We start from the raw sequence: 24,162 nt of genomic DNA on the forward strand, positions 1-24,162 counted from the left end.
CTGGCAGCTAAAAGGCACAGACCTAAAACCTTGATCCAAACTTGGCTCATGATAGGTCAGATTGGCTTGGCCCATCGATCGGGCCGCCCGACCGGTTGCCCACCACTACACTCTCTCTCTCTCTCTCTCTTTAATTTGTTGGTTGTTACTTTTATTTCTTCAATTTACGAGAACTAGTAAGGTGAATTATTAATAAGAAAAAGTGGATATATAACCATACCAATTTTTTGTTCTTTTCTCTTGAATCTAACCATACAGATGTGATCTACAAGCTTGAATTTATAAGAACCCGCTCTTGAATCATCCGATTTTGATGCATAAACATGATTTTTTTTAGGTTTTAAAATCAATCGCTCATAATCTTCATAAATATTCAAGCATTCAAAAATGATATTTTTTCATCGAAAATACATGATCCAATGGTTGATTCCTAGCAAATTTACCATGTCAAGCACATCCACATGGTTGGATTTGCAAAAAAGTGTTGGAAATGCTCACATTTTAAGTTCTCATATTCGAGTTACTCTAACCATACATAACAAAAGTTTAATATTAATGAAATATTATAATAAAAAACAATTGAGAAAATAAAAATAAATAAACAAAAAGAGCATTTCATTGAGTATTATGCAAATAACATTTAACTTGAAATATCAAAGTTCCATATCAAAGTATTTTAAATTTATCACAAGATCTTTCCTTGCTAAGAAAATCATGACATTTGCCACTATTCTCTAGCTTGAACGTGCACAATTAGGGATGGCAGTGGACTGGGGCGGAGGCAGGGGACATGATTTCCACCTCTGTCCCCATTTCAAAAATTTACCTTCCATCCCGGTACTAGTTTTGATTTTAACCTTCATCCCCAGTCCAAACGGGGCGAGGTAGGGCCCCGTTTCCCCAGTCCTTCTATTGTTGCCACCTTCCACCGTTAGAGGAAGGAGAGGAAGAAGAGATAAGAGATTCGAGAAAGGGTTTTATGTTAGGGTTAGAAAAAATATGTATATATATAAGATTTTATAATATGTATAAATGTATAATAGAATTTTTCTTAACGAGGATCGGGGATGGGGCAAGGTGGGGTGGGGGCTAGAGTAAGTCCATCTCTGCCTCCATCCTTGCACAGGTTTTGATTTTAACCTCCATCCATGGTCCATTCCCCATTTTATGTCCTCTATCCTCGGTTCAACAGAGGCGAGGCGGGGTCTCGTTTCCCCCCAGTCCACTATCATCCCTATGCACAATCGACTTTTCTTTAAAGCATGGTTGGCAAACTGGATGGTTTAGACCGATTGACTAGGTGACTCGAGTATGAGTGGGGACCCTACAGAGTCACGGTTTGAGTTTCACTCACTTTTTACTAAAACCTGAATGGGACTTCAGTTAAAACCGGTCGAGTTAAGGATTTTTTGGAAAGTTGTTTTCACATTGAGACAGAGACCAACATAGTTTTAAATTCTTACTTTCTTTCCCATGCATATCATTAATATTAATTAACAAAACCAAAAGGTCAGGTTCATAACGTTAACCCTTCTCATGCATATTGTTCTATACATTCACATATGTACATCCAAAGTTTATTTGAGTTTTTAATTAAAGGAGGTTCACATGGTATCTATGCGAATATCGTAACGTTTGCAAATGTGTGACATAAATATGCAATAAAAAAATATGTGAAAGTAAGAACATTCACAACACATATTTATGAAATTTATGACTTACATTTGCGAATATACATCCATACTTTATGCAAGTTTTTAGTTAAAGAAGGTTTGCATGGTATCTACACGAAGTCGTAACATCTGCAAGTATGTGATGAAAACCTGCCGAGATCGAATAAGAAAATATGTAAATATAAGGGCATTCACAACATGTATTTATGCATGCCAGACACACATTTGCGGATGTACATTCAAAGTTTATGTGAGTTTTTTGTTAAAGAAGGTCCGCATAGTATTTGCACAAAGGTCATGATGTAAATAAATTTGTGATACGAACTTGCCAAGTTTGAATAAGAAAATATGCGAAATTAGGGACATTCGCAACAAACCTTTGTGAAGGTCACTCAAACATTTGATGACATACATCTTGACTTTAAGCAAGTTTTTAGTTAAAGGAGATCTGCATAATGTCAACGTGAATATCAAGACTGTCATAAATGTATGAAGCAAACCCGTTGAGCTCAAATTTTAAAATTCTAGAAAGTTTGCATCATGCTTGCGAATCTCAAAAGATTTGCGTATTTAAAATGCGAAGTTATCATGTTCATAAATACTTTATGCAAATTTCATTAGGTCCGTAAAATGTTCATGAAAATATCCTTTTTATTGAGATGTGTCCTTCAGATGACATACGTATTTATCCCACAAACAACATTAGGTTTTTTTGTGTGAAGGGTAAAAATGTTCTAAAAAAGTTAGCAATCAAAATTTAGGACATGGGGAGGATTTTGAAAAATAGTGAGGCATTTCTGAAATCATGTTATTTTGCAAGAACAATACCATCATTTTCATATATATATATATATAAGAACTTTTCGTTCTGCCCCATAGTTTTTAAGTCTTTTGTGATAGATCTGAACTGTTAGATGTGTTTAGCGTGCTAAATTTAGTGGAAATCAACTCTTTGATCATGTTTTTTTGATGAGAAAACATATTCTTATGTGTCAAAAAAAATTGATACCTTTATAGCCATTGATTTTTTATCACCAGAAAAACCTGTGTACAAGTCAGATTCCAGTGATCCAAAAACTGGTTTCCGCTAAAAAAAAACCTACAGATCACATCTATGGTGTTAGATGTAAAAAAAAAATACAAAAAACAATGATTTTTGAGGAGGCAAAATGGAGCATAATGAGAAAATGGGCAAAAGGAGTACATTACTCTCTCTCTCTCTCTCTCTCTCTCTATATATATATATATATATATATATACATACATACATACATACACTACAAGAAAAATGCTAATTAGCGACGAAAATTTGCGACGGATTTTTTTCGTCGCAAATTTGCGACGGATCAGCGAGCAAAAACTATTTGTCGCTAACATTTAAAATATTTGCAAAATTAGCAACGAAAATATTTCCGTCGCTAAATTTGTCGCTAATTAGCGACGGATTAGCGACAACATTTTTTTGTTGCCAAAACACTAAAAAATTATAATTAGCGACAGAATTAGTGAGGGAATTTTTATGTCCCTAATCCGTCGCTAATTAGCGACGAATTAGGGACGGAAAAATTACCTCGCTAATTTCATCGCGAATTTTCGATTTAAAACCGTCTCGCCTGAGGCGCGAAATTTTTCCTCCCCCCGTTCAAAAATTTTCTTCCCTCTGTTTTTCCCTCCTCCCGTTCGATTCAAACCATCCCCACCTTCCTCTGACGATGCGCAACAACCTCTCGCACCACAGAGGTCGACCTTCTCATGCACCTCTCGCACCATGCGCAGCTTCTGCAGCCGCTCTGCAGCGATCCCTCCGTCCCTGTCTCATCGTCCAGCCCGATGGCACCTCTCGCACCACGCGCAACTTCTGCAGCCGCTCTGCAACGATCCCTCCGTCCCCGTCTTGTCATCCAGCCCGACGGCACCTCCATCCTCCATTCTCAGGCACCTCTCGGTGGAGACTGCTCGGGCACCAATGGCACCTCCATCCTCCGCATCGTCGTCCAGCCCGACGCCTCCTGCAAGTTCTCCCCCGCGAACTCTGGCTACGCCGCCTGCCTTGACCGCTCCTCCCGGCGGTGCCCCTCGGCAGTCTCCACCGCCTCTCCCTCGCCGGATCCCATCTCCACTACGACCCTCGTCGGATCCCGTCTCCAGTCGTGACTGGCTCACTGCGGAAGAGCGTCCCGACGCCGGTTCTGTACAAAAAAAATTGCTCCCTGCCGGAGAACGCGCTGGCAGCGAGCAATTTTTTTTTTTTAAATTTAACGACGGATTAGCGACGGATATTATCCATTGCTAATTTAAAATAGTGAAGGACTCGCGATGGATCATATCCGTCGCTAATCCGTCACAAATTAGCGGCGGATAAGTTGTGACACTACTTAGCGTCGAAAAATTCGCGATGAAAGTTATCCGATGCTAATTCGTTGCTAAACAATTTAGCGACGAATTAGTGTCGGATTAGCGACGGATTTAGGTTGTCGCTAATCCACAAGTTTCTTGTAGTAATAGAGAGAGTAACCTCCGTCGGCCGTTGAGAGAGTAATCTACATCGGACGCGCATGCATCGCTAAGAGAGTAACCTCCGTCGGACGCTGAGAGAGTAACCTACATTGGGCGTGCATGCATTGCTGATCACACACATATCAATAATATAAAGGACTTTTAGCTTGATCGTGACCCGCTAAAAGTCTTTTTTCCGTCTGGGGCATTAGTGGCAGTCAGAAACCACCACTAATGCCTGTTTTTTACATACATCAACAATCGAGCAGACCGTCATATATATATATATATATATATATATATATATATATATATATATATATATATATATATATATATATATAAAGAGAGAGAGGGTCACCAACAATGGCGCATTCATCCAATAAAATCATAAGAACGAGGAAAAGCCGCAAAGCAATAGGAAGGTGGATGTGAGGGCCCAACCATGTCGAGAATTCATGCATTGATGATCGATGTGAAAAACGATGCGGGCATCACAGCAAAAGGGCAAGACGACAAAGGAGCTTATAGTTGGTACCAGTCTCAAATAATTGACCACCCTTTTATTTAATAGTCGGTTTGTGTTCTTGTGAGATTGTGGGGTCATCCTAATAAAGTTGTCGTTCAATTATCGCCACCATGGCTCTTGCTAAGCATCTAGGCATAGTCCACATGCACCAAGTACATAGATATTAGATATCAACTCACGATAACACTCATATGACAGAAACCCAACTTTTAGTAATGGTTCATAACTTCATAAATGTAGATTCAAACGGAATGGGCGAACTCAAGGCAATTGTGGTTTCTGAATATGAAATAAAAGTAGCATTAAAAGGGGTAATATCTGCCTGGTTAGGAATTCTTTAGTGCAAAACTCTTTTTTATTTTAGTATTTTTTTACACACATCTGACCTTCAGGTATGTTTTAGTGTTTAGTTTGGTAGAAACCAAACTGTGTGTCATGTCATTCCAACACATGGGTTTTTTTTTGGAGGCTACAATGTACCTAATTTTTTTTTTAGAGAAAAAGGCAATCATTATGATTTTGTTAGGCTTTAACATTCTGTACAGAATACATAATTACAAAATGTATTACAATGTGAAGAGAGTGTGACCTACACTCCCTATTCCTCAACTCAAAGTTTTCATCAGAATTAGGCTGCTTTAGACGAATCCCTTATTTCTCTTAGGGTACATTTGGAAGCTAGAAAGATGTGTAGGAAAAGTGATGCAAAATGAAAAATTTGTACTGATTTTTCGATCCTTCCAAACGAGAGCGATTTTTTCGTTGAGAGTGTTTTTCTAAAAAGTGCACTTTTTGATAGAAAACAATTCTCTATGAAGTTGGCTCGTAAATATTATGATTCCAATATATTTATTGTTATAATGTTCTCTCCATTGTCAACCTAGTGCCAGTGGTAGTGGATCGTCATTCTTCTACCTTCTTATGTGTAATGCTAACAAACATGCAACATCTGAAAAGTACTGTTGTATTCATATTCAAAACATCCATAACTAAGTTTTTTTTTTTTTAAGTCCATCTGGGGTTAGGTAGACCCCTACCAGTTATACAAATGTACTATTGAGTTTTGAACCTGCAACGTCCCAACATAAGGTGACGTGCACTAGCTGCTCCTACCAGACAAGCGGAGCCCCACGTTGGTCATCCATAACCAAGCTGTGAAAGCATGTACATTAAACAAGTGCTTTTTTCCCATTATGAAAAAGAAGTGTATTGTGTGTTGTAGAGAGAGAGAGAGAGAGAGAGAGAGAGAGAGAGAGAGAGAGAGAGAGAGAGCTGTGTGTGAAATCAGTGATGATAACAATGCTGATGAAGATGACATGGGATGAGGTATATCCAGCAAATGTGAAAAAGTGCTTTAGACAAAAAAGAAAGGGGAGAAAGGGACGGGGTAGAGATTGGACAAAGGGATGGATGAATCAGGGCGTGCAATGCTGCAAGGGAGGGGGGAGTGGGCGTGGTTGCATCGGGCAACTCATCTTTTATGACTTTTTTAACGAGCCAGTGGCGAAAGAGAAGCTGATCTTGGTGGGGTGGTGGCCACATTCACGTTAGAGTCAGTGTACTGTTTGGACAGGACCACATGGACTGCAACACCACAACTAGAACACACACGGCCGAAGCACCCAAGACAAGGGGAAAAAAGAAAAGGGTGGGGTTGGATGGCGACCTCACCCTTCTTTCCACCCCAAACTCCATGAAAGTGCTAGCTCCTCAGATGCCCCATGCCTTGTTAACTTGTTGTGCAAAGATGCCAATCTCTCTCTCTCTCTCTCATGCTTTTGAGAAAACATAAAAAACAATCAATGCCAATCACGCTCTACAAACCCACATTCTGCAGATGGCACTTCTCTTTATCCTAAATTGGCAGCTTACCCGATTTATGTCCTGACAAAGAAGCAAAAGTTACCATTTCACTACTACTACTAGTTCTCTCTCAGATGAGTTTTTTTTTGACAGAAAAAGCTAGGTTAGGCAGACCCCTACCAGTTATACAACCATTTAACATTAGGGTTCGAACTTGCAACGTCCCAACACAGGGTGACGTGCATTAACTGCTCCTGCCAGACAAGCGGAGCCCCCTCTCAGTAAGACGATTGAGATAATCAGAACCTTACAATGTTATAATCAAGTAAGAAAGCGTGGCGTTCTAGCCATATGAAGTTACTTCTCATCAGGGGAGGTGATACACAACCACACCCCTGTGCTTGTGTAAATATTATTGTTGACATTGTACGATCATTCTACATGCACATTCATATATCATCTTTTATAAGACTTAGAGAGAGAGAGAGAGAGAGAGAGAGAGAGAGAGAGAGAGAGAGAGAGAGAGACTCTTGGTGTGTGTGAAAATGCGCTCTAATGCTGCATAAATATAGTAATAAACAAGGAAAAGAGGTATAACTCGTTGAGTTAGAGAGATCTTGGTTTTGAGCAGGAGCTCGGGGTTAGTGGCTTAACCTATCTAAGAAAATTGGATTAGTCCCCACATTAGCCCCAAAGATTCAATTTGAAGATATACTTAAGGACAAGGGTTTTAGCAACTATAGCAAGGGATTCTCCAATGATGACCCTGTGCTCAAAATTTGGAAGCCTCTGTTTTGCAAGCATATAAAGAAAACCTAAAATAGCAAAGGGCTCTCTCACTATAATAGACTTGATAAAACTCCGAATTACAAGCACCTCTCTCTCTCTCTCTCTCTCTCTCTCTCTCTCTCTCTCTCTCTCTCTCTCTCTCTCAAGAAGAGACCAAAATAGAAAAAGCCAACGTATAATAATATATGATATGAAGTGTTGTGGGGCTTCAGGTTTGATATTCTTCTTATCTTTGTATGCACATCAGTATCATTGCCATTATTATATATAGTGCACGTCGTTGCTCTGCTATAGCAGAGAGGGCGAGAGTAGTGTGTTCCTTTGTACAATTTTTAACTGGCGTTAGGGATGGTGGTAGAGGAGGTAGTAAGTATACGGGCCTTCGACATCAAAAGAGATGCTCTTGTGGTAGAAGAGTTGGAGAGTAGATGTGAGGTAGGCCCAAGCGGTAGCTCGTTTCTCCTCACTGACATGATGGGCGACCCCATCGCTAGAATTCGCAATAGCCCTTTCTATACAATGCTGGTACACCATCACAATTCTCTCTCTCTCTCTCTCTCTCTCTCTCTCTCTCTCTCTCTCTCTCTCTCTCTCTCTCTCTCTCTCTCTCTCTCTCTCTCTCTCATTTACATGTCTTATTTTATATTCATCTTTTACTCTACACAGGTTGCTGAATTGCACAATGAGTTAGTTGGTGTGGTCCGGGGCTCAATCAAGACCGTGGTGGTCTGCACCCACTCACCAACCCACCTAGCCAAGGTGGGATATATCCTGGGCCTGCGTGTCTCACCGCGGCACCGTCGAAAGGGCATAGGCCACAAACTTGTCACTACTCTGGAGCAGTGGTTTCTCTCCAATGGCGCAGAGTACGTCTACATGGCCACAGAGAAAGACAACCATGCCTCTGTTAAGCTCTTCACTGAGAAGTGCCATTACTCCAAGTTTAGGGCACCTTCAATCCTAGTGAATCCAGTGAGCTTCCATACTAAGAGGATCCCATCCAGTGTCAAGATCATGAAGCTAAGTACAGGACAGGCAGAGTTCCTCTATAGGAAACACATGGGCTCAACCGAATTCTTCCCTGATGACATAGGCCGAGTCCTCGCGAACCCGCTTAGCTTCGGGACATGGGTGGCTTATCCGAAAGGCGAGATTTGGGATAAGATCGCGAAGCCGCCGGAGAATTGGGCGATTTTGAGTGTGTGGAATAGCGGTGAGCTGTTCAAGTTGAGACTTGAGGGTGCACCAAGGGCATGTGGCCTCTATGCTAGGAGTTGTGGGGTGCTAGATAGAGCTTTTCCTTGTTTTAAGCTCCCTGCGTTCCCTGACATATTTAGCTCATTTGGGTTCTATTTTATGTATGGTTTGCATGGCCAAGGGCCTAAGTCAGGGATCATGATCAAGGCACTCTGCAGATTTGTACATAACATGGCTGGTAGAGATAGTGATGATTGCAGGGTCATTGTGACTGAGGTGGGTGGCCTGGATGGGTTGAGGCTTTACATCCCACACTGGAAGTGGTTGTCCTGTTCAGAGGATTTGTGGTGCATCAAAAGGTTAGGTGGTGACAGGGCCTGCTGTGCTAAGGATGGGGTAGACTGGACCAAGAGCCCACCACCTCAATCCCTTTTTGTGGATCCACGAGAGGTTTGAAGTCAAGTGATAACTATTTTAACCGAATGAATCACAACCACCACTGCCATCTCTCCTGTTTTCCCCTCTTTTTTTTGTACTTTTCGGTCGTTTCCCTTCCTCTTTTTCTCTCCTTGCCTCTTTTATTATCGATGTTTTCTTCCTAAAATTGGGCGACTGACCAAATAAACTTTGGATTCTCTCTCTCTCTCTCTCTCATATGAGTATATTTGAAATATAGTTTCAATTGGGTAAGAGGAGGGTTGAAGTGAAGTGGGATGTTTGATAATGGGCATAGACCCGTATGAGATCCAAATTGCTTGATATAAAAGCTAGGTGGGATGAACATGGTTCAATTCTTAGGGCCACTCCACCCAATCTATGTGCCATGCGCCACCCTTTTCCATTCTGATGAATGGATAGTATACATCATGATATTTTAGCTAAAGAAAAAAATATCATGATCTTTTAAATAAATAATGACTTGGATGACAGTAACTTTTGGCACATTACTATAGCAGGCTGAGAACAAGAAAATACAACACATTATCCAATTTACTTTTTTTTTTTGACAATTTTGTAATTTTGTTGCCTAAAAAATCAGGCGCCTTCGTCCAAATCATGGCACCTGATTTTTTTCAGGTAAGAACTTAGAAAAGTGGTTCTGACCAAGGTGCCTAAACTTTCAAGGGCCAAAAGGGCAAAACCATCAAGAAAAGAAATCAATTAGCCAGATTTATCATACTTTAGAATTAGCAGCCAATATCGGTATTGTGCCCAAAAGCTGGTGCCATCTACGTCTTTGTTAGTATTTTCAAAATATCATGATATTTTGAATGTGCATTTTTAATGGCTTAAAAAACATCACCGATATTTTCTTAAAAATTTCAAAAAATGTCGGATATTTATCGCACTGATACAGACCATGGGAAACCGATCAATTCAAGGCTACCACGCATCCACATACCAAGTAGTCTATTTGAGTCTTGGGGCATGGATGGATTCACCACAGATGGACCTACAAGGCCGGGACCCAGACAGGTTAATCATATGGACCACTCTGAAACTATGCCCATTCTATTTTCTTACACAAAGAGGTGTCAACTTCAATGACAGTTTTGTCTGACCCCAGCAAGGAAGGGCTCAAAGAGGGTCATACTGAGAGTGATGAATGCACACTAGGGAGTGGCTTGGTTGTTTCTGGAGGCATTGCTTTTAGCAGTATCTGACGGTTTTGGCTTTCATCAATAACCCTGCCCTACTCACTCTTTGTTGTTTCCTCCACTTGCCATTTTTTTCCAAGGCTAGGAATGATCAATCCCTCATTCTCATTCACCAAAAAAAGAATCGATTCCTTGTTGCAGAGTTTTCTTTTCCAAATCAACATGAGCTGCATACATGAATTGAGCCGTCCACTATCAAGCCTTTGATGTTGTTGTTGTTGTTGATGATGATATCTTTCATCAGTTAACAGACAAAAAGTTGACAAGGGCAGGCACTGAATTCAATCTCACAGAAATTAGACATTATGTAGATTAAAGGGATTGCAAGAGATTGCTGAAAGAAACGTTATGATGTGTCTGTTAGTAAAGATTAGTTAGGTTGAAGTAGGGTCCTTCCGGGTGAGGGAAATTGACATTGACATGTATAACCTAACACATACTGAAACAAAAATACATACTTGACTACTCAATGTAATAATGAACTATTCTATAATAAGGAGCAATATAATAAAAAAAGGCCACCACCCGCACTAAACCATCATGGCTTTCTTAATAAAATTTACTTCTTGAAGTTTCTCCTCTCTGTGGCTCTCTATAAATAAAGCTCTGCCTTTGAATACAAGTGTAATGAGAACCTACAAACGTGAATTTATGAGGACATTTTTTGTTTTCTATGAAATCTGGCCATCCAAAAGTGTTCTGCTTCTACATGCTTGGTTTTATAGGAATTGGCTTTTTAATCAACCAATTATGAGTCCCAAAGGGGTTTGGCGCAGTGGGATGCGGGCGTAGGCTGCTAGGCAGGAGGTCTAGGTTCAAACCTGGGCATCACCCCTTGCGCAAGCCGAAGCATGAAGACTCTCTTGGGGAAAGAGGTAAGCCCACTGAGTTTTATACTGCCAAGAAAGTGATCATAAGTACGGCATGAGAGCCAGCGCTGCTAGGTCTCTGATCCTAGAGACAGTTTTCTCTGTATAAATATAAAAAAAAATCACCCAATTATAAATTGGATAGGTCTTTATGGAGTTTGAAAATCACTGGTCTAAATTTTTTATAAATATTCAAGCCCCAATAAATTACATCCTTTTGTAAGAAAAACAAGATTAAGGTGTTGATACCTAATAAATGGATCATGCCAAACATATCTAAGGTTTCAATGAAAAAACATGATTAAAGTGATGATTCCCAACAAATGGAACCATACCAAACATATCTTCGGGGTCTGTTTTGCAAAAAAAATACTAAAAAACAGTTGGTATGCATCATGTTATTCGCATTGCCCTTGAATAAACTTTCCTTCTTGTGCACCATGTCACGAAGGTAAGCGATCACCAAAACTAGCTCCAATTTGTCAGGTAATTAATGCCCATTTGCTTCTTGTGCACACCATATGCGAAGGTATCACCAAAATTAGTTCCAATTTGTCAGTTTATTAGTGTCCATTAGACCAACTTCAGCCCAACAAAATATTATAAATGGCTAGTTGGGATATCAAGAGAGGTGCCACACAAATTAAGTGGGACCAACAAGGCAGTTTGGTGCTAATTCTAAGGAGGACTGCCCTACGAAGCAGATCCGGTGTTTGGGGCAGAGCACCTTACAAGGTGTTCGGCCCAACTGACTGGTGCCATGTGTTTTTAATTTTGTTTATAATAAGAAACCTCTCAGTAAAAGAGTATAGTATTTTTATTTTTTTTGCACATCTGACCGTCCAAGCGTGATCTATATGTTTAGGTTAGTAGAAATCGATAATTTGATCATGTTACTCCAACGTATATGTAAGATTTTTGAGGTTGAAAAATCATTGGCCTAGAATGTACCAAAATTTCAACTCATAAAATCACATTTTTGCTTAAAAAAACTACAATCAAGATTTGATTCTTATTATTTTGACCATGCTAAATGCATCCATAAGGTTTGATTTGGTCAACACAAGTTTGAACTAGGGGGTTCCTTACCCACGATGCTAGCAAATGCTCTCCCCAATTAATATATCCTGCAAGTGCAGGAAGGAAGTTTTGTTTAAGGCATGTTATGATACATCTCTCTCTCACAGGAGGATAAGGTGCAACGTGATTGCACACTTTTAGTGTGCTGCTGCATCCCATTACCATCCATCTTTGGGATAAAGCCTGTCGGCTGAGGGGCCATCATTTATTGGGATATCAGGTGCAGCAGCAAGCCTCTCTCTCTCTCTCTCTCATGCGTGATGCATTACATTCCTTAAAGAGCTTCGAGTGCTACAAATAAAATAATCATATCACTCTAGCAAACACAACTCGTTTTTAATTCTATAAAGCAGCGCTCATTTGTTTATAATAAGAGAGTAATTTATCAGAGAGAGAGAGAAGTTGTTGGTTGGGAAAAATAAGTCTTACGTGGAACTAATATTTTCATTCTGTATTATCAATATTTTTAAAAATTTCCTACCTTATTACTTTTGCAGAAAAAAGAAAATTCCTATATTTTGAGTTATTTTTATAAGCTTTTAGAAATGTTAAAGGTGTTTAGAGATTTCCTTAGAAATTACAAGAGAACCCCTGTAATACCTTGGAAAATTGTCCCATTGGGATAATGTGTATTGGACTAGGACTGGTAAATGAACCGAACAGCTCATGACTCGGCTCGGTTTGGCTCGTCACGAACTTGTTTGTCATCAGTTCGTATACACTACAAGAAACCTGTGGATTAGCGACGACCTAAATCCGTCGCTAATCCATCGCTAATTCGTCGCTAAACAGTTTAGCCACGGATTAGCATCGAATTAGAGACGGATAGCTTTCATCGCGAATTTTTCGACGCTAAGTAGCGACAAAACTTATCTGTCGCTAATCTGTCGCTAATTTGCGATGGATTAGCGACGGAAATGATCCGTCGCGAGTCTGTCACTATTTTAAATTAGCGATGGATAATATCCGTCGTGAGTCCTTCGCTATTTTAAATTAGCGACGAATAATATCTGTCACTAATCCATCTCTAAATTTAAAAAAAAAAATTGCTCGCTGCCGGGAGGTATTCCGGCAGCAATAGGTCGGACTTGGAGCAATTCGTCGGCGGCGATGGAGGAGGAGGATGACCCACCACCAGATCCCAGCAAGTCGTACTCCCTCGATCCCAAGATCTCCGATTGGGTCTCGCAGATGTCGGAATGGACCAATCTCGTTATTGATGGCCATGACGGAGACGAGGCCGGTGTTGGGGCGGATGGCGTCGCGGAGGCGGTCGAGGTCGAGGAGGTCGTCAGAGCCGACGGGGAGGTAGGTGGCGTGGAAGCGACCTGCTCTCTGGTGCGCTCGACCGCCTCGTCCGACTCCCAGCCGTAGAGGTGAGTGCGAGAATGGGGGTTGCCGAAGCGGCCAGTGAAGAAGGGCAGCATCGCGTCCAGCACCCGCGGGTCCACCGACGACATCGCCTGCATGTCCAGGTACAATGGCCGCCCCGCGATCCGCACACCCTTCATCGAGATTCATCCGCCCTCCTCTGCTGCGTCGGAGTTGGGCGACGGCAGTCCCGGCGGTCGACATCGTCCAGCAGGATAGTCCGGTGAGCCTTACTGCGGCGAGCATGTGGCTCGGCTTCATCGACCAGCGGGAGCACGAGGCTCGGTTTAAATCGAACATCAGTTTAAATTTTGAACGGGGGAGAGAGGAAAAATTTCGCGCCTTAGTTGGGACGGTTTAAATAAAAAATTAGCGACGGAAAAATTTTCTCACTAAATCCGTCGCTAATTTCCTGCAGTTTTGCAGTGAAAATTTTTTGTCGTCGATCTGTCGATAATTAGCAATGGATTTGAGACGAAATTTATACCGTCGCTAATTTCAAAAATATTTCAAAGATTGACGACGGATAATGTTCTCTCGCTAAGTTCGTCGCTAATTTGCGACGGAAAAAATCCGTCGCAAAGATCTGTCGCTAATAAGGGTTTTTCTTGTAGTGATAGTTGGCAAGCCGAGCCATGAGCAGCTGGTTTGGGTTAAATGAGTCGAGCCCGAACACAAGGTGTTCAACTATGCTCTCGTATAGATAAAATATATATTTATGAATAATATATATTGTGTAATATATAAGAAATAATGCATAAAATATATATAAAAAAAAAGGATGGATGAAAAATATATACATAAAATATGGATTATTAAGTGTAATTTATAAAAAGTTATATATATTTTCAAGTATAATATATAAAAATGTATATATTATGTATAAATAATATGAAATGTTTTTACACGAGCCAGCTTGTGTTTGGCTTGTCTCATTCAGGGATGAGTAACGCTCGAGCTCGGCTTGGCTAAACACGAACGTGAGCCAAGCCACGAGCCTAATCCACTAGTAAACGAACCGAGCCCAAACATGCCCTGTTCGGTTAGTTGGGCTTGTTTATCAGTCCTAATTGGGACCCATATCATGAGTCTGGATCAGTGCAATCACATTGCACATTTCTGATGTGCACCTGAGCACACTCTATCTTTTCCGTACAACCTGTAAGCTGTGGGGCCCAACAGCAGATTGTGGGTGCTCAAGTGCAGCAGCTCATTTCAAATGTGCAATGTGATTGCACCTGATCTTTTTTCATATCAGTGACTATACTACTTATACCTAGCATACACATGCACAAAATACAATACGGTCATGTTCAATCTTCATCAACTACCTACTATTTAAGCTGGATCTGAATCTAATATAAAGAATCATATTTGGGTCCAGTCAATAACTTGGTTGGTCTGATCAAATCCCATGAACCTACTACAAGTCCATATTGGATAGGGGTGTACACGAGACGAGTTCTGGGCCTTTTAATAGATTTTTAGGAATCAGTTTCCCAAAAGAGTCTCTATTACAGTTTTCATTATGCTTCTCTTTCTTTTCTGGTCTAGATACATTCCTTTCTTGACTTGGTTTGCCTTCATACTCAAGGTAACAACTCTTGATCCCTTTATCTTCACAGCTCATATTCTTCTTATCTCTACGGCCTTGACACTTGTCTATATCCTTCTTATAAACTGGACCTGACCCATTGATATGATCTGACTTGTCAACCTGATCCAGTTGACCCAATTTTCTAACACGCCCCCTCAAACTCAAGGTTCTTGTAGCAACTTCAAGTTTGTTGCACAATTTAGTGAAACCAGAAGATCCAAGCGATTTTTGTGAAAATGTCTGCTATTTGATCCTTAGAAGATATATATTTTACGCAAAAATCCTTCTTAGCAATTCTATCTCTGACAAAGTGTAAGTCCATTTCAATATGCCTACACCTATTGTGGTAGACAATGATCAGCCAAATATGACGCACCAATATTAGCACACTAGACTATCAGTCTTTTTGAACCCCCAAACTTTTTACTTTTGTTGCTTGATGTAGTTACCTCTTTTGTTTTCTTTAAGTACATGTAATGGCCTTTGGCCTAAGAACCTTCGGGTACGAGGTGCATTCAAGATCTTTTTGTACTCGTTAACTTGCTAATAGAAGTCTCTACTTTCTTGTATTCTTATATGCTCTTTTGCTTTTCTGCTCTTTTTATGTGATTATGTGTGTGTGTGTGCTTGTATTATTGCGTTTGTGCATTTGATGAGTGACATTTAGCTCAATTTTTGTTGTTCGCTTGAAAGACCGTTCTGTTGTTAGATACATCGGGGCACGTCACGAGGGCCTTTGATTTTATCTCATGACAAGTTGGTACCAAAGACTTATTGAAGTTTGAGATAAGGATTCAACATTCTTTATTGAGAATCCTATGAAGAAACATACGAAAATTCTTTCAGGTAGTCAGGTTCTTCCTAAAGACAAATTCATGGTTGATGACCATGTGATAGCTCTCGTGTGCTACATCACTGAGCTGATAGAGACTGTGACTAACGTGAAAAAATTGGTTAATGATATTAATACTGCTTTTGGAGTGCTTGATCAAGAGATCAAGACTGCAGTAGAGGGAGTGGAGGATTCTGTGGAAGATCTTGCCACCAAATATGAAGACTCTACGGGGAATCGTAACATCAAGTTTGATGATCTACTGAAACAGTTCAACATCTTGGCTACTGAATTGGATATTGTTTGATGAAAGAATGACTAATTAGAGCGACAACTGAGGAATGCCCTAGCTAGTAGAGCAGCAACACATGTGGATAGGCTGCATGTTAAGTTGTCTGAGCCTACAAAGTACAAAAGCACTTAGAACTAGAGAGATCTCGAAAACTTTATTTATTTGATAGACTATTACCTCGAAGCTGAGGGTATTGGAGAAGGTGTAGATTCCTTGCACACCACAATGATGTAGCTTACGAATAACACTATGCTTGGGTGGAGACGTTGCAAGGGTGATGTTTAGTGTGGGCTTGTTGTGGTAAATTCGTAGGAGGATCTCAAGAAAAAACTGTGCGACTTCTTTTTGCCCATGAATGAGAGTAGAATTGTCAGCAATAAGATGTTGGTCCTAAGGCAAACTGGGTCGGTTCATGAGTATCTCAAAGCATTCACCTCACCGATGCTAGACATCGAGGACATGGGTGATGCAGACCAATTTTTCTACTTCATGTATGAATTGCAGGAGTGGGCAGCTATAGAGATCAATCGACAAAACCCTCAAACTCTTGTTGTGGCACTTGCTACTATTGAGAAGCTTGCAAAGATTGATAGGTGCAATACGACATCCCAAGAAAGACAATTCAAGAATGGTCATAACAACAATAGAAGGGATAATAAAAGAAATGATTGAGAGAACAATGATGATAACGAGAACCATAAGAGTGTTAACTAGAAGAATTATAGCCAGCAGAAAGGACAACACAACAAGCAATAAAGAAATAACAACTACCGAGGGCAAAATTATCATAGTCGAGATTATTACATCTGCCACGGTGATCACTGGGCAAATCGTTGTCCCAACAAGAATTGAGGTCAAGAGAACAAAGATAACAATAAGCTTAGAGTTGTGAACACGGTCTAAGATGAAGCTGAGTGTACCACTATAAAATAGCTGATTGTTGGAGCAATGCAGATGAATGTGTTGAAGGTGACACCTACTGTCGGACCACCCGTGAGCAAAGAGCTGATATACTTGGAAGTCCTAAATTAGCGACTCACCAAAGCAATGGCTGACATGGATGCTACACACAACTTTGTTTCTCTTGAAGATGCAGAGCGATTTGGGCTACAATGGAAAAATAAAGAAAGTCGGATGAAGGTGATCAATTTTGAAGCCAAGCCTATTTATGGGGTTGTCTGCAATGCACTGGTTAGAATCCTGAGCTGGTTTGGAAGGGTCATATTTTTTATAGTGTCAATGGATGATTTCAAGGTCATCATAGGAATGGAGTTCCTTTGAAGTTACAAGGTTGTGTTGATGAAGTTATCAGTTTTAAGGACAAGAAGCAGTCTTGCATGATTGCCACACTGCCTGTGGGAAAACCTTGCGAGCACTTAGTTTTCATGCTCTAGTTAAAGAACGGTCTCAAGAGAGGAGATGCGACTTTCCTAGTGATGATCCACGAGATTAATGAAGAGGGGAGCATTGTTGATATCCCAATGGCCTTAGCATCAGTGCTAAAGAAGTTTGATGATGTTATGCCTGTCGAGCTACCCAGAAAGCTACCTCCGCGAAGAGAGGTAGATCATGAGATTGAGCTACTGCTGAGTACACAACCACCCGCCATGGCACCGTACCATATGGCACTACCAAGTTAACAGAGTTGCGAAAACAGTTAGATGTCATCTTGGAAGATGAAATCATTCAACCATCCAAAGCACCCTTTAGAGTGCATGTACTATTCTAGACAAAGCATGATGGGTTTAAGCGCTTGTGTGTGGACTATCGAGCATTGAACAAATTCACTGTAAAGAACAAGTATATGTTTTTTTTATCGCAGATTTATTTGATCAGTTGGGTAAATCTCACATCTTTTCTAAGTTGGATATGCGATCAGGTTATTGGCAAGTTAGAATTGTTGAAGGAGATGAAGCCAAGACCACCTGTGTGATATGGTATGGGGTGTTCGAGTTTTTTGTTATGCCATTTGGCTTGACGAATGTGCCTGCAACCTTCTCTACAATGATGAACAAGATATTTTACCTACACCTTGACATGTTCATTGTGGTTTACCTGGACAACATAGTGTATAACAATTTTTTGAAAGAGCATGTTCAAAACCTTTAGATTTCCTTCTAGACTCTAAAGGATAATGAGCTATACGTGAAGAGGGATAAGTGCCTATTTGGCCAAAAGGAAGTGCATTTTCTTGGCTACATTGTGGGAGGAGGCATGTTGAGGATGGATCACTATAAGGTCAAGGCAATTCAAGACCGGAAGCCACTTTCCAAAGTCCCAGAGTTATGTTCTTTCTTGGGACTTGCCAATTATCATCAATAATTCATTTCGGGATATTCTTTGATAGGCCATGAGTATAGTCTGATTTTTGCCAAAAAGCTTTTGAGAAGTTGAAGCACGTATTGATTGAGGAGCCTATGCTGAAGTTGCTTGATTGCCAAAACCATTTGAAGTGCATCTGACTTCGCAATTGAAGAGGTGTTACTGCAAGAAGGACATCTCATTGCCTTTAAGAGTTGCAATATGAAGGATGTCGAGCAATGCTACACTGTGCATGAGCAAAAAATGTTAGTTATCATGCATTGTATCTACATATAGAGACACTATTCCTTGGGGAGCAGTTCATTGTATGCACTAATAACGTGGCAACAAGTTATTTTCAGACTCAGAAGAAGTTGAGTTCGAAGCAAGCTCATTGATAGGAATTTCTCATAGAATTTGACATGGTTTTTGAGTATAAGACTGGCAGGACCAATGTCATTGCAGATGCTCTGAGTCAGAAGGCGAAACTTGTAATGCTACACAAAGGGGAAGACAACACCAGTCAACCAACAAGTGATCTTCTCGAGCATATTCGAGAAGGATTAAAGAATGATCTGATGGCCCAATAGATTATCATGTTGGAAAAGGAAGGAAAGACCCAAAGATTCTGGTTCGAAGATGATTTTCTTTGTATAATTGGATATCATTTGTATATCCCATGGTGGGGTAATCTATGAAGATGCTTAATGCAAGAGTGCCATGACACACGCTGAGTTGGGCACCCATGACGTTGGCATTGTTGGAGCGTGCATATTATTGATCATAGATACATGATGACGTAGATGTGTATGTACAAACTTGCTTGATCTGCCAATAGGACAAAGATGTAAACTAGTGATCGAGAGGATTGTTGGAGTCATTGCCTGTATCGATCTGTTCATGAGAGTGAATCACCATGGAATTCGTTGTTAGCCTGCCAAAGGCACAAGGTTACAGTGAAATTCTTGTAGTTGTGGATAGGTTCTCAAAGTATACTATCTTTGTGCTTGCTCTTGCCACCTGCTTAGCTGCTGACATTGCAAAGTTGTTCACATGGAATGTGGTGAAGTTTTGGAGAATCAAAGTGAGCATTGCCAATGATCGAGATGCTCGCTTTACTGAAAAGTTTTAGCATGAGGTATTCTGATTGCTGGGAATAGATTTGCATTTTAGTATGAGCTTTCATCCTCAGACTGATGGGCAGATGAAGCAAATCAATGGCATATTGGAGGAGTATCTTCCACACTTTATGAGTGATAACCAGAAAGATTGGTTGGACTTGCTTGATGTTGCCTAATTCTGCTACAATTTCAAAAAAAGTGAGTCATACAACTACAGTTTGTTTGAAGTTGCAATGGGGTAGTAGCCTCAAATACCTTTCTCTCTTGTTGTGCGTGGATACACATATCAATTTGTCAAAAAATGGCAAGACCATGCAGAGTTGGCGAAGGTATATCTAAATAAGACAATGAAGCACATGAAGAAATGGGAAGATGAGAAGTGTCGACCTGCAGAGTTCAGCGTTGGAGATAAGCTGTTTGTGAAGCCCTACCCTGAGCACACTGCTATCTTTCAGGGTCACCACCAAGGCCTCATTCACAAATATGATGACCCCTTCACCATCATGGAGTGTGTTGGAAACTTGGCATACAAGTTGGATCTGCAAGCAAACTTTCAGGTGCATTCAATCTTTCATGTATCCAACCTAAAACCGCTCTATGAAGATGAAAGAGATCCACAGTGGAGCACATCTCAGCGTGCTTTGATCCCGTGGTACATGCCTTCAATAACAAATATCCAAGGCAGAGAACCAGAAGTCATCTTGAATTACTCCAACAATTATCTTGGCGAGGTGAATAAATACTTGGTGCAGTGGAAAGGTCTACCAGAGAGTGAAGCCATTTGGGAGAAAATAGTCAACATATGGAAGCATCATCAACTTGTGGAGGAATAATAGTCACGATTGTCGCTAAGGATGATGCCAACTTCGGCAGAGGAGAGTGTTCCAGACTGCCAAGTTTTTTACTTTTGTTGCTTGATATAGTTACCTCTTTTGCTTTCTTTAAGTGCATGTAATGACCTTTGACCTGAGAACCCTAGGGTACAAGGTGACAAGATCTTTCATACCAAGTTCTGAGCTCATCCTTTAAATGAGATGATATGTATAAGAAGAGCATCACCTAATAATTATTATATTATCTACGTAAAACAAGATATACATAATATGGCAAGAAGTTTTGAGAATAAACAAAGACATATGTTTTGGCACCAACAAATCTTATACTTATAAGAAATGAGTTCAACTGAGAGAACCAAGCTCTTAGAACTTGTTTGAGACCATAATGACCTTTTTCTAGCTTGTAAACATAAATGAAAATTTTAGAATCTTCAAAACCCCAAAGTTGATCCTTGAAAATATATTCATAAATATACCCATGCAAGAATGCATTTTGAATAAGATTATTTCTCCTTAAATCGTTGTTCCATTTTTTTATTTGTTTTTTGACATATCACATGATGATAGATATTTGTGGCACTTAAGATTTGGGCATATTAATATTGGAAAGATGAAATTTCTTTTGTCAATGGACTTGATACATGACACCCCTTCTTTCCATTATCTTGTTTGTGAAGATGGTTTGTGCTTCTTTTCCAAAAGCTGAGCGAAGTAGAGATCTATTGCGAATTGTTCACACTGATATTTGTGGTCCTCTTACTATTCATAAAAAGTCTCATAAGTCTTATTTTTATTATTTTTTTGATGATTATTCACAATATGACTTTACTTGATCAATCATAAATCTGAGGCACTTGATCAATATATACATTATAAATTTTTTGTTGAGAAGTAACTTGAAAAATCCATTAAGATACTTAGATCATATCAATATAGTGAGTATATATCAATTGCTTTTTAATAATATTGCAGAGAAAATCATATTATCTATCAAACTACAACTTTTTATACACCTCAACATAATGGAGTTGCTGAGAAGAGGAACCAAACACTCATGAACATGATATGTGCTATGATGAGTCATGCAATCCTCCCTCTAAGCTTTTGGAGAAAAACAATTGCTATTGCTACATATGTTTTAAATTGTATTTCATCAAAAGCTATTGACATCACACCTTATGAGCTACGGACCAATAGAAAGCCAAATACTAGATTGAAAGGTCAACTCGAAGGTAGCCTGAGAGATAAATAGAGTGAAAGGTGAGGAATTTGATTTGGATTCCTCAACATTAGCTAAGAGTTGTAATCACATTGAGGTTTGCTTTGGAGGAACTTCTCACCCAAGACATGAAGTAAGGAATGGGTTTTTACATGGTGAACATGTGTCCATTGTGTGGGGATGGATATGAGTCTCATAGCCATTTGTTTTTGAAGTGTAGGCTTGTCATACAAGTATGGAAGCAGATTTGTTGGCTCTATGGTGTTCATTGGTGTCCCAAGGAGGACTTGACCTCATCCTTAAAAAGTTGGTCCAAGGTCAAGTTCTCAAATAAAAGAAATCGACAATCATGGTTTTTAGTGAATAGAATATGGGAGGTTCAGAATAAGGTAATCTTCAGGGGATTATAAAATTTGCAGTCAAGAATGTTGACATTTGTATTGAATGTGATCTAAGAGCATGTTAGTGGAATTGTGAGAGGATTCACTACAATGATGAGGGTCAATAGCGGCAACTTTTTTTCAGTGAGACAAAATCTCACTGCTATTAATAAAGCAATAACAACGAGAATTTTATCCCCACTAATTGATAGGTAATAGTAGAGACAAATATCTCATCGCTATTACTTTACTATGGCCATGATTTTCATCGCTATTAGCTTCATCAATAACGATGAGTTGGATATTCCCTAGAATGCCTTGCCCCTGCATACGTCTCATCGTTAAAGATATATGTATAACAGCGAGATTCTTTGGTCATTATATATTGTCGTTAAAACACTTTAACTGCTATATTTCATGGTTAGAATATCTCGTTATTATAGGGTTTTACTTTATAACATCGACAATTATGTCAAGTGACGTCTATAAAAAGAGCCTGATGGGCCTTTTTTATATTTCTCTCTTTCTCTCTCTCTAATCTCTCCTTTCTCTAATCTCTCGTTCTACACCCTTTCACGAGACCAACAACTGTTGATTGACCTCCACACGCCAGACCATCATCGGACCATCGACCACCACCTCCACTCCTCCTCTCAGTTCGCTGGCCACCTACTATCTGCCTCCACCATCGACGTCGAAGCCTCCCCCGATCTCCTTGTTCCTCTCTCTCATTCGAGCACCCCCACTGATGATGAACCCCCCTACCATTTCCTCAGGTTGTCGGACATCATCGGCCACCTCCGCAGGGTCCCTTGGATTGCCAGATGTCATTGGTCTCCTCCATGAGCCCCCCCCCCCCCCCCCCGTTCGCCCTCTGACCCCCCTCGCCCTCCGGCCCTCCCTGCAACCCCACAGTCTCTCTCTTTGTTTCTTGTGCATCCCATCAGCCATTCGGTGCCACTGCCGAGCTAGGTGGACCACCAACATCCTTTTCTTCCTCTTTTACACATATCGGTCAGTTGGCCGCTAGGACTTCTTCTTCTTCTTTATTTCTTTCTATTTTTTTTTCAAATCATAAATGAGTGTCTGTTTTGATTTAAGGGTTATATTTGTTTTTTTAAATTGGCATAATGAATGACATTTTTTAGGATTTAGGTCATTGATCTAGTTTATTTTTTAAACAACATAATATTTTTTACAGTTTATTGTATTTTTTTATTATCATTAATTAGGCATGTAATGAACATTTGATTTTTATTATAATATTAAGGGATTTTTAATTAGTATAAATGCATGATTTTTTTTAAGAGCTTCAAACTTTTTCTTAAAAAGTTTATAAGAGTGAGATTTTGGGGTGTTACACTCTAAAAGTCACAGCCCTAGCTTATACATTTATCAAGAATTCTTTCATATTTTTACGTGATTTCATGAGTGAACATCATGAAGACATATGGGATGGATCATGAGAACCTATGTTGGTTTTTGAGTATTTCTGAAGGTTAAGAACCACATATAGATTTTCATTCTGTTTCTTGGGAAAGGTAAACAAAATATTGCAATGGAATATCTTACAGAACTTTGTAATTCATCAACCATTGCTTAAGGTACAGAAAATAATTGAAAGAAAATCATGTTAAGACCTAAAATTTGTTTAAAACAAATCAAGCAAAGTTACAACATCTCACTACACAAGAACAACTTGTCAATACTTATCAGCACATTTTAATATTTTATCATTCGGAGACTGCTTGTATCCAAATTTATTTTACTATTATTATAAGATTAACTAATACAGAACGGCCATTCATGTCATCATTCCTAGTTCTGTCTGTCTGTCTGTCAGGACCAATCCAGTCAGTTTCTCACTGGGTTTCTCATCAAGAGCACAAATATCAAGGTCGTATAAAGCATGGAAAGAACTTAGTGGGATCATCTGTAATCTTCATATTATCATGTATTTATTTTCCTCTCAAATATCCAACTGTGCCCAGCTAAATGTACCTAAAGTTCTGTTACCTAATCCACTGTTAATAAGGGCAAAATGTGAACAGTGAAGTGAAAAAGCAAATGATTAATCAAGAACATGAGAGATGCTGGCCCCCAACAATAGCCAACATCT

The 24,162-nt window shown here is 39.8% G+C and overlaps 2 protein-coding genes across 2 annotated transcripts; both read left to right on the forward strand.

Annotated features, from left to right (window-relative positions):
- Positions 1–7,585: 7,585 nt before the first annotated feature.
- On the forward strand, positions 7,586–9,085 carry LOC149843920 (putative N-acetyltransferase HLS1). Its single transcript, XM_090001991.1, has 2 exons — positions 7,586–7,815; positions 7,957–9,085. The coding sequence occupies exons 1-2, from the start codon at positions 7,639–7,641 to the stop codon at positions 8,941–8,943; spliced, it is 1,164 nt and encodes a 387-aa protein (XP_089858117.1). The 5' UTR covers positions 7,586–7,638; the 3' UTR covers positions 8,944–9,085.
- Positions 9,086–19,955: 10,870 nt separating this feature from the next.
- LOC149843921 (uncharacterized) lies at positions 19,956–20,441 on the forward strand. The gene has a single exon (XM_090000990.1). The coding sequence runs from the start codon at positions 19,956–19,958 to the stop codon at positions 20,439–20,441; it is 486 nt and encodes a 161-aa protein (XP_089857116.1).
- Positions 20,442–24,162: the final 3,721 nt, after the last annotated feature.

The sequence above is a fragment of the Nuphar pumila genome, chromosome 3 (assembly GCF_984573655.1).
Source record: "Nuphar pumila chromosome 3, dmNupPumi1.hap1.1, whole genome shotgun sequence".
NCBI classification, from domain to species: Eukaryota; Viridiplantae; Streptophyta; class Magnoliopsida; order Nymphaeales; family Nymphaeaceae; genus Nuphar; species Nuphar pumila.

Excerpts from the sequence above, each read along its gene's own strand:
- LOC149843921 (XM_090000990.1), top strand. The coding sequence starts at position 19,956 with ATGAAGCACATGAAGAAATGGGAAGATGAGAAGTGTCGACCTGCAGAG.
- LOC149843920 (XM_090001991.1), top strand. The coding sequence starts at position 7,639 with ATGGTGGTAGAGGAGGTAGTAAGTATACGGGCCTTCGACATCAAAAGA. Across the intron at positions 7,816-7,956 it reads GCCCTTTCTATACAATGCTG|GTTGCTGAATTGCACAATGA; the intron begins GTACACCATCAC and ends TACTCTACACAG.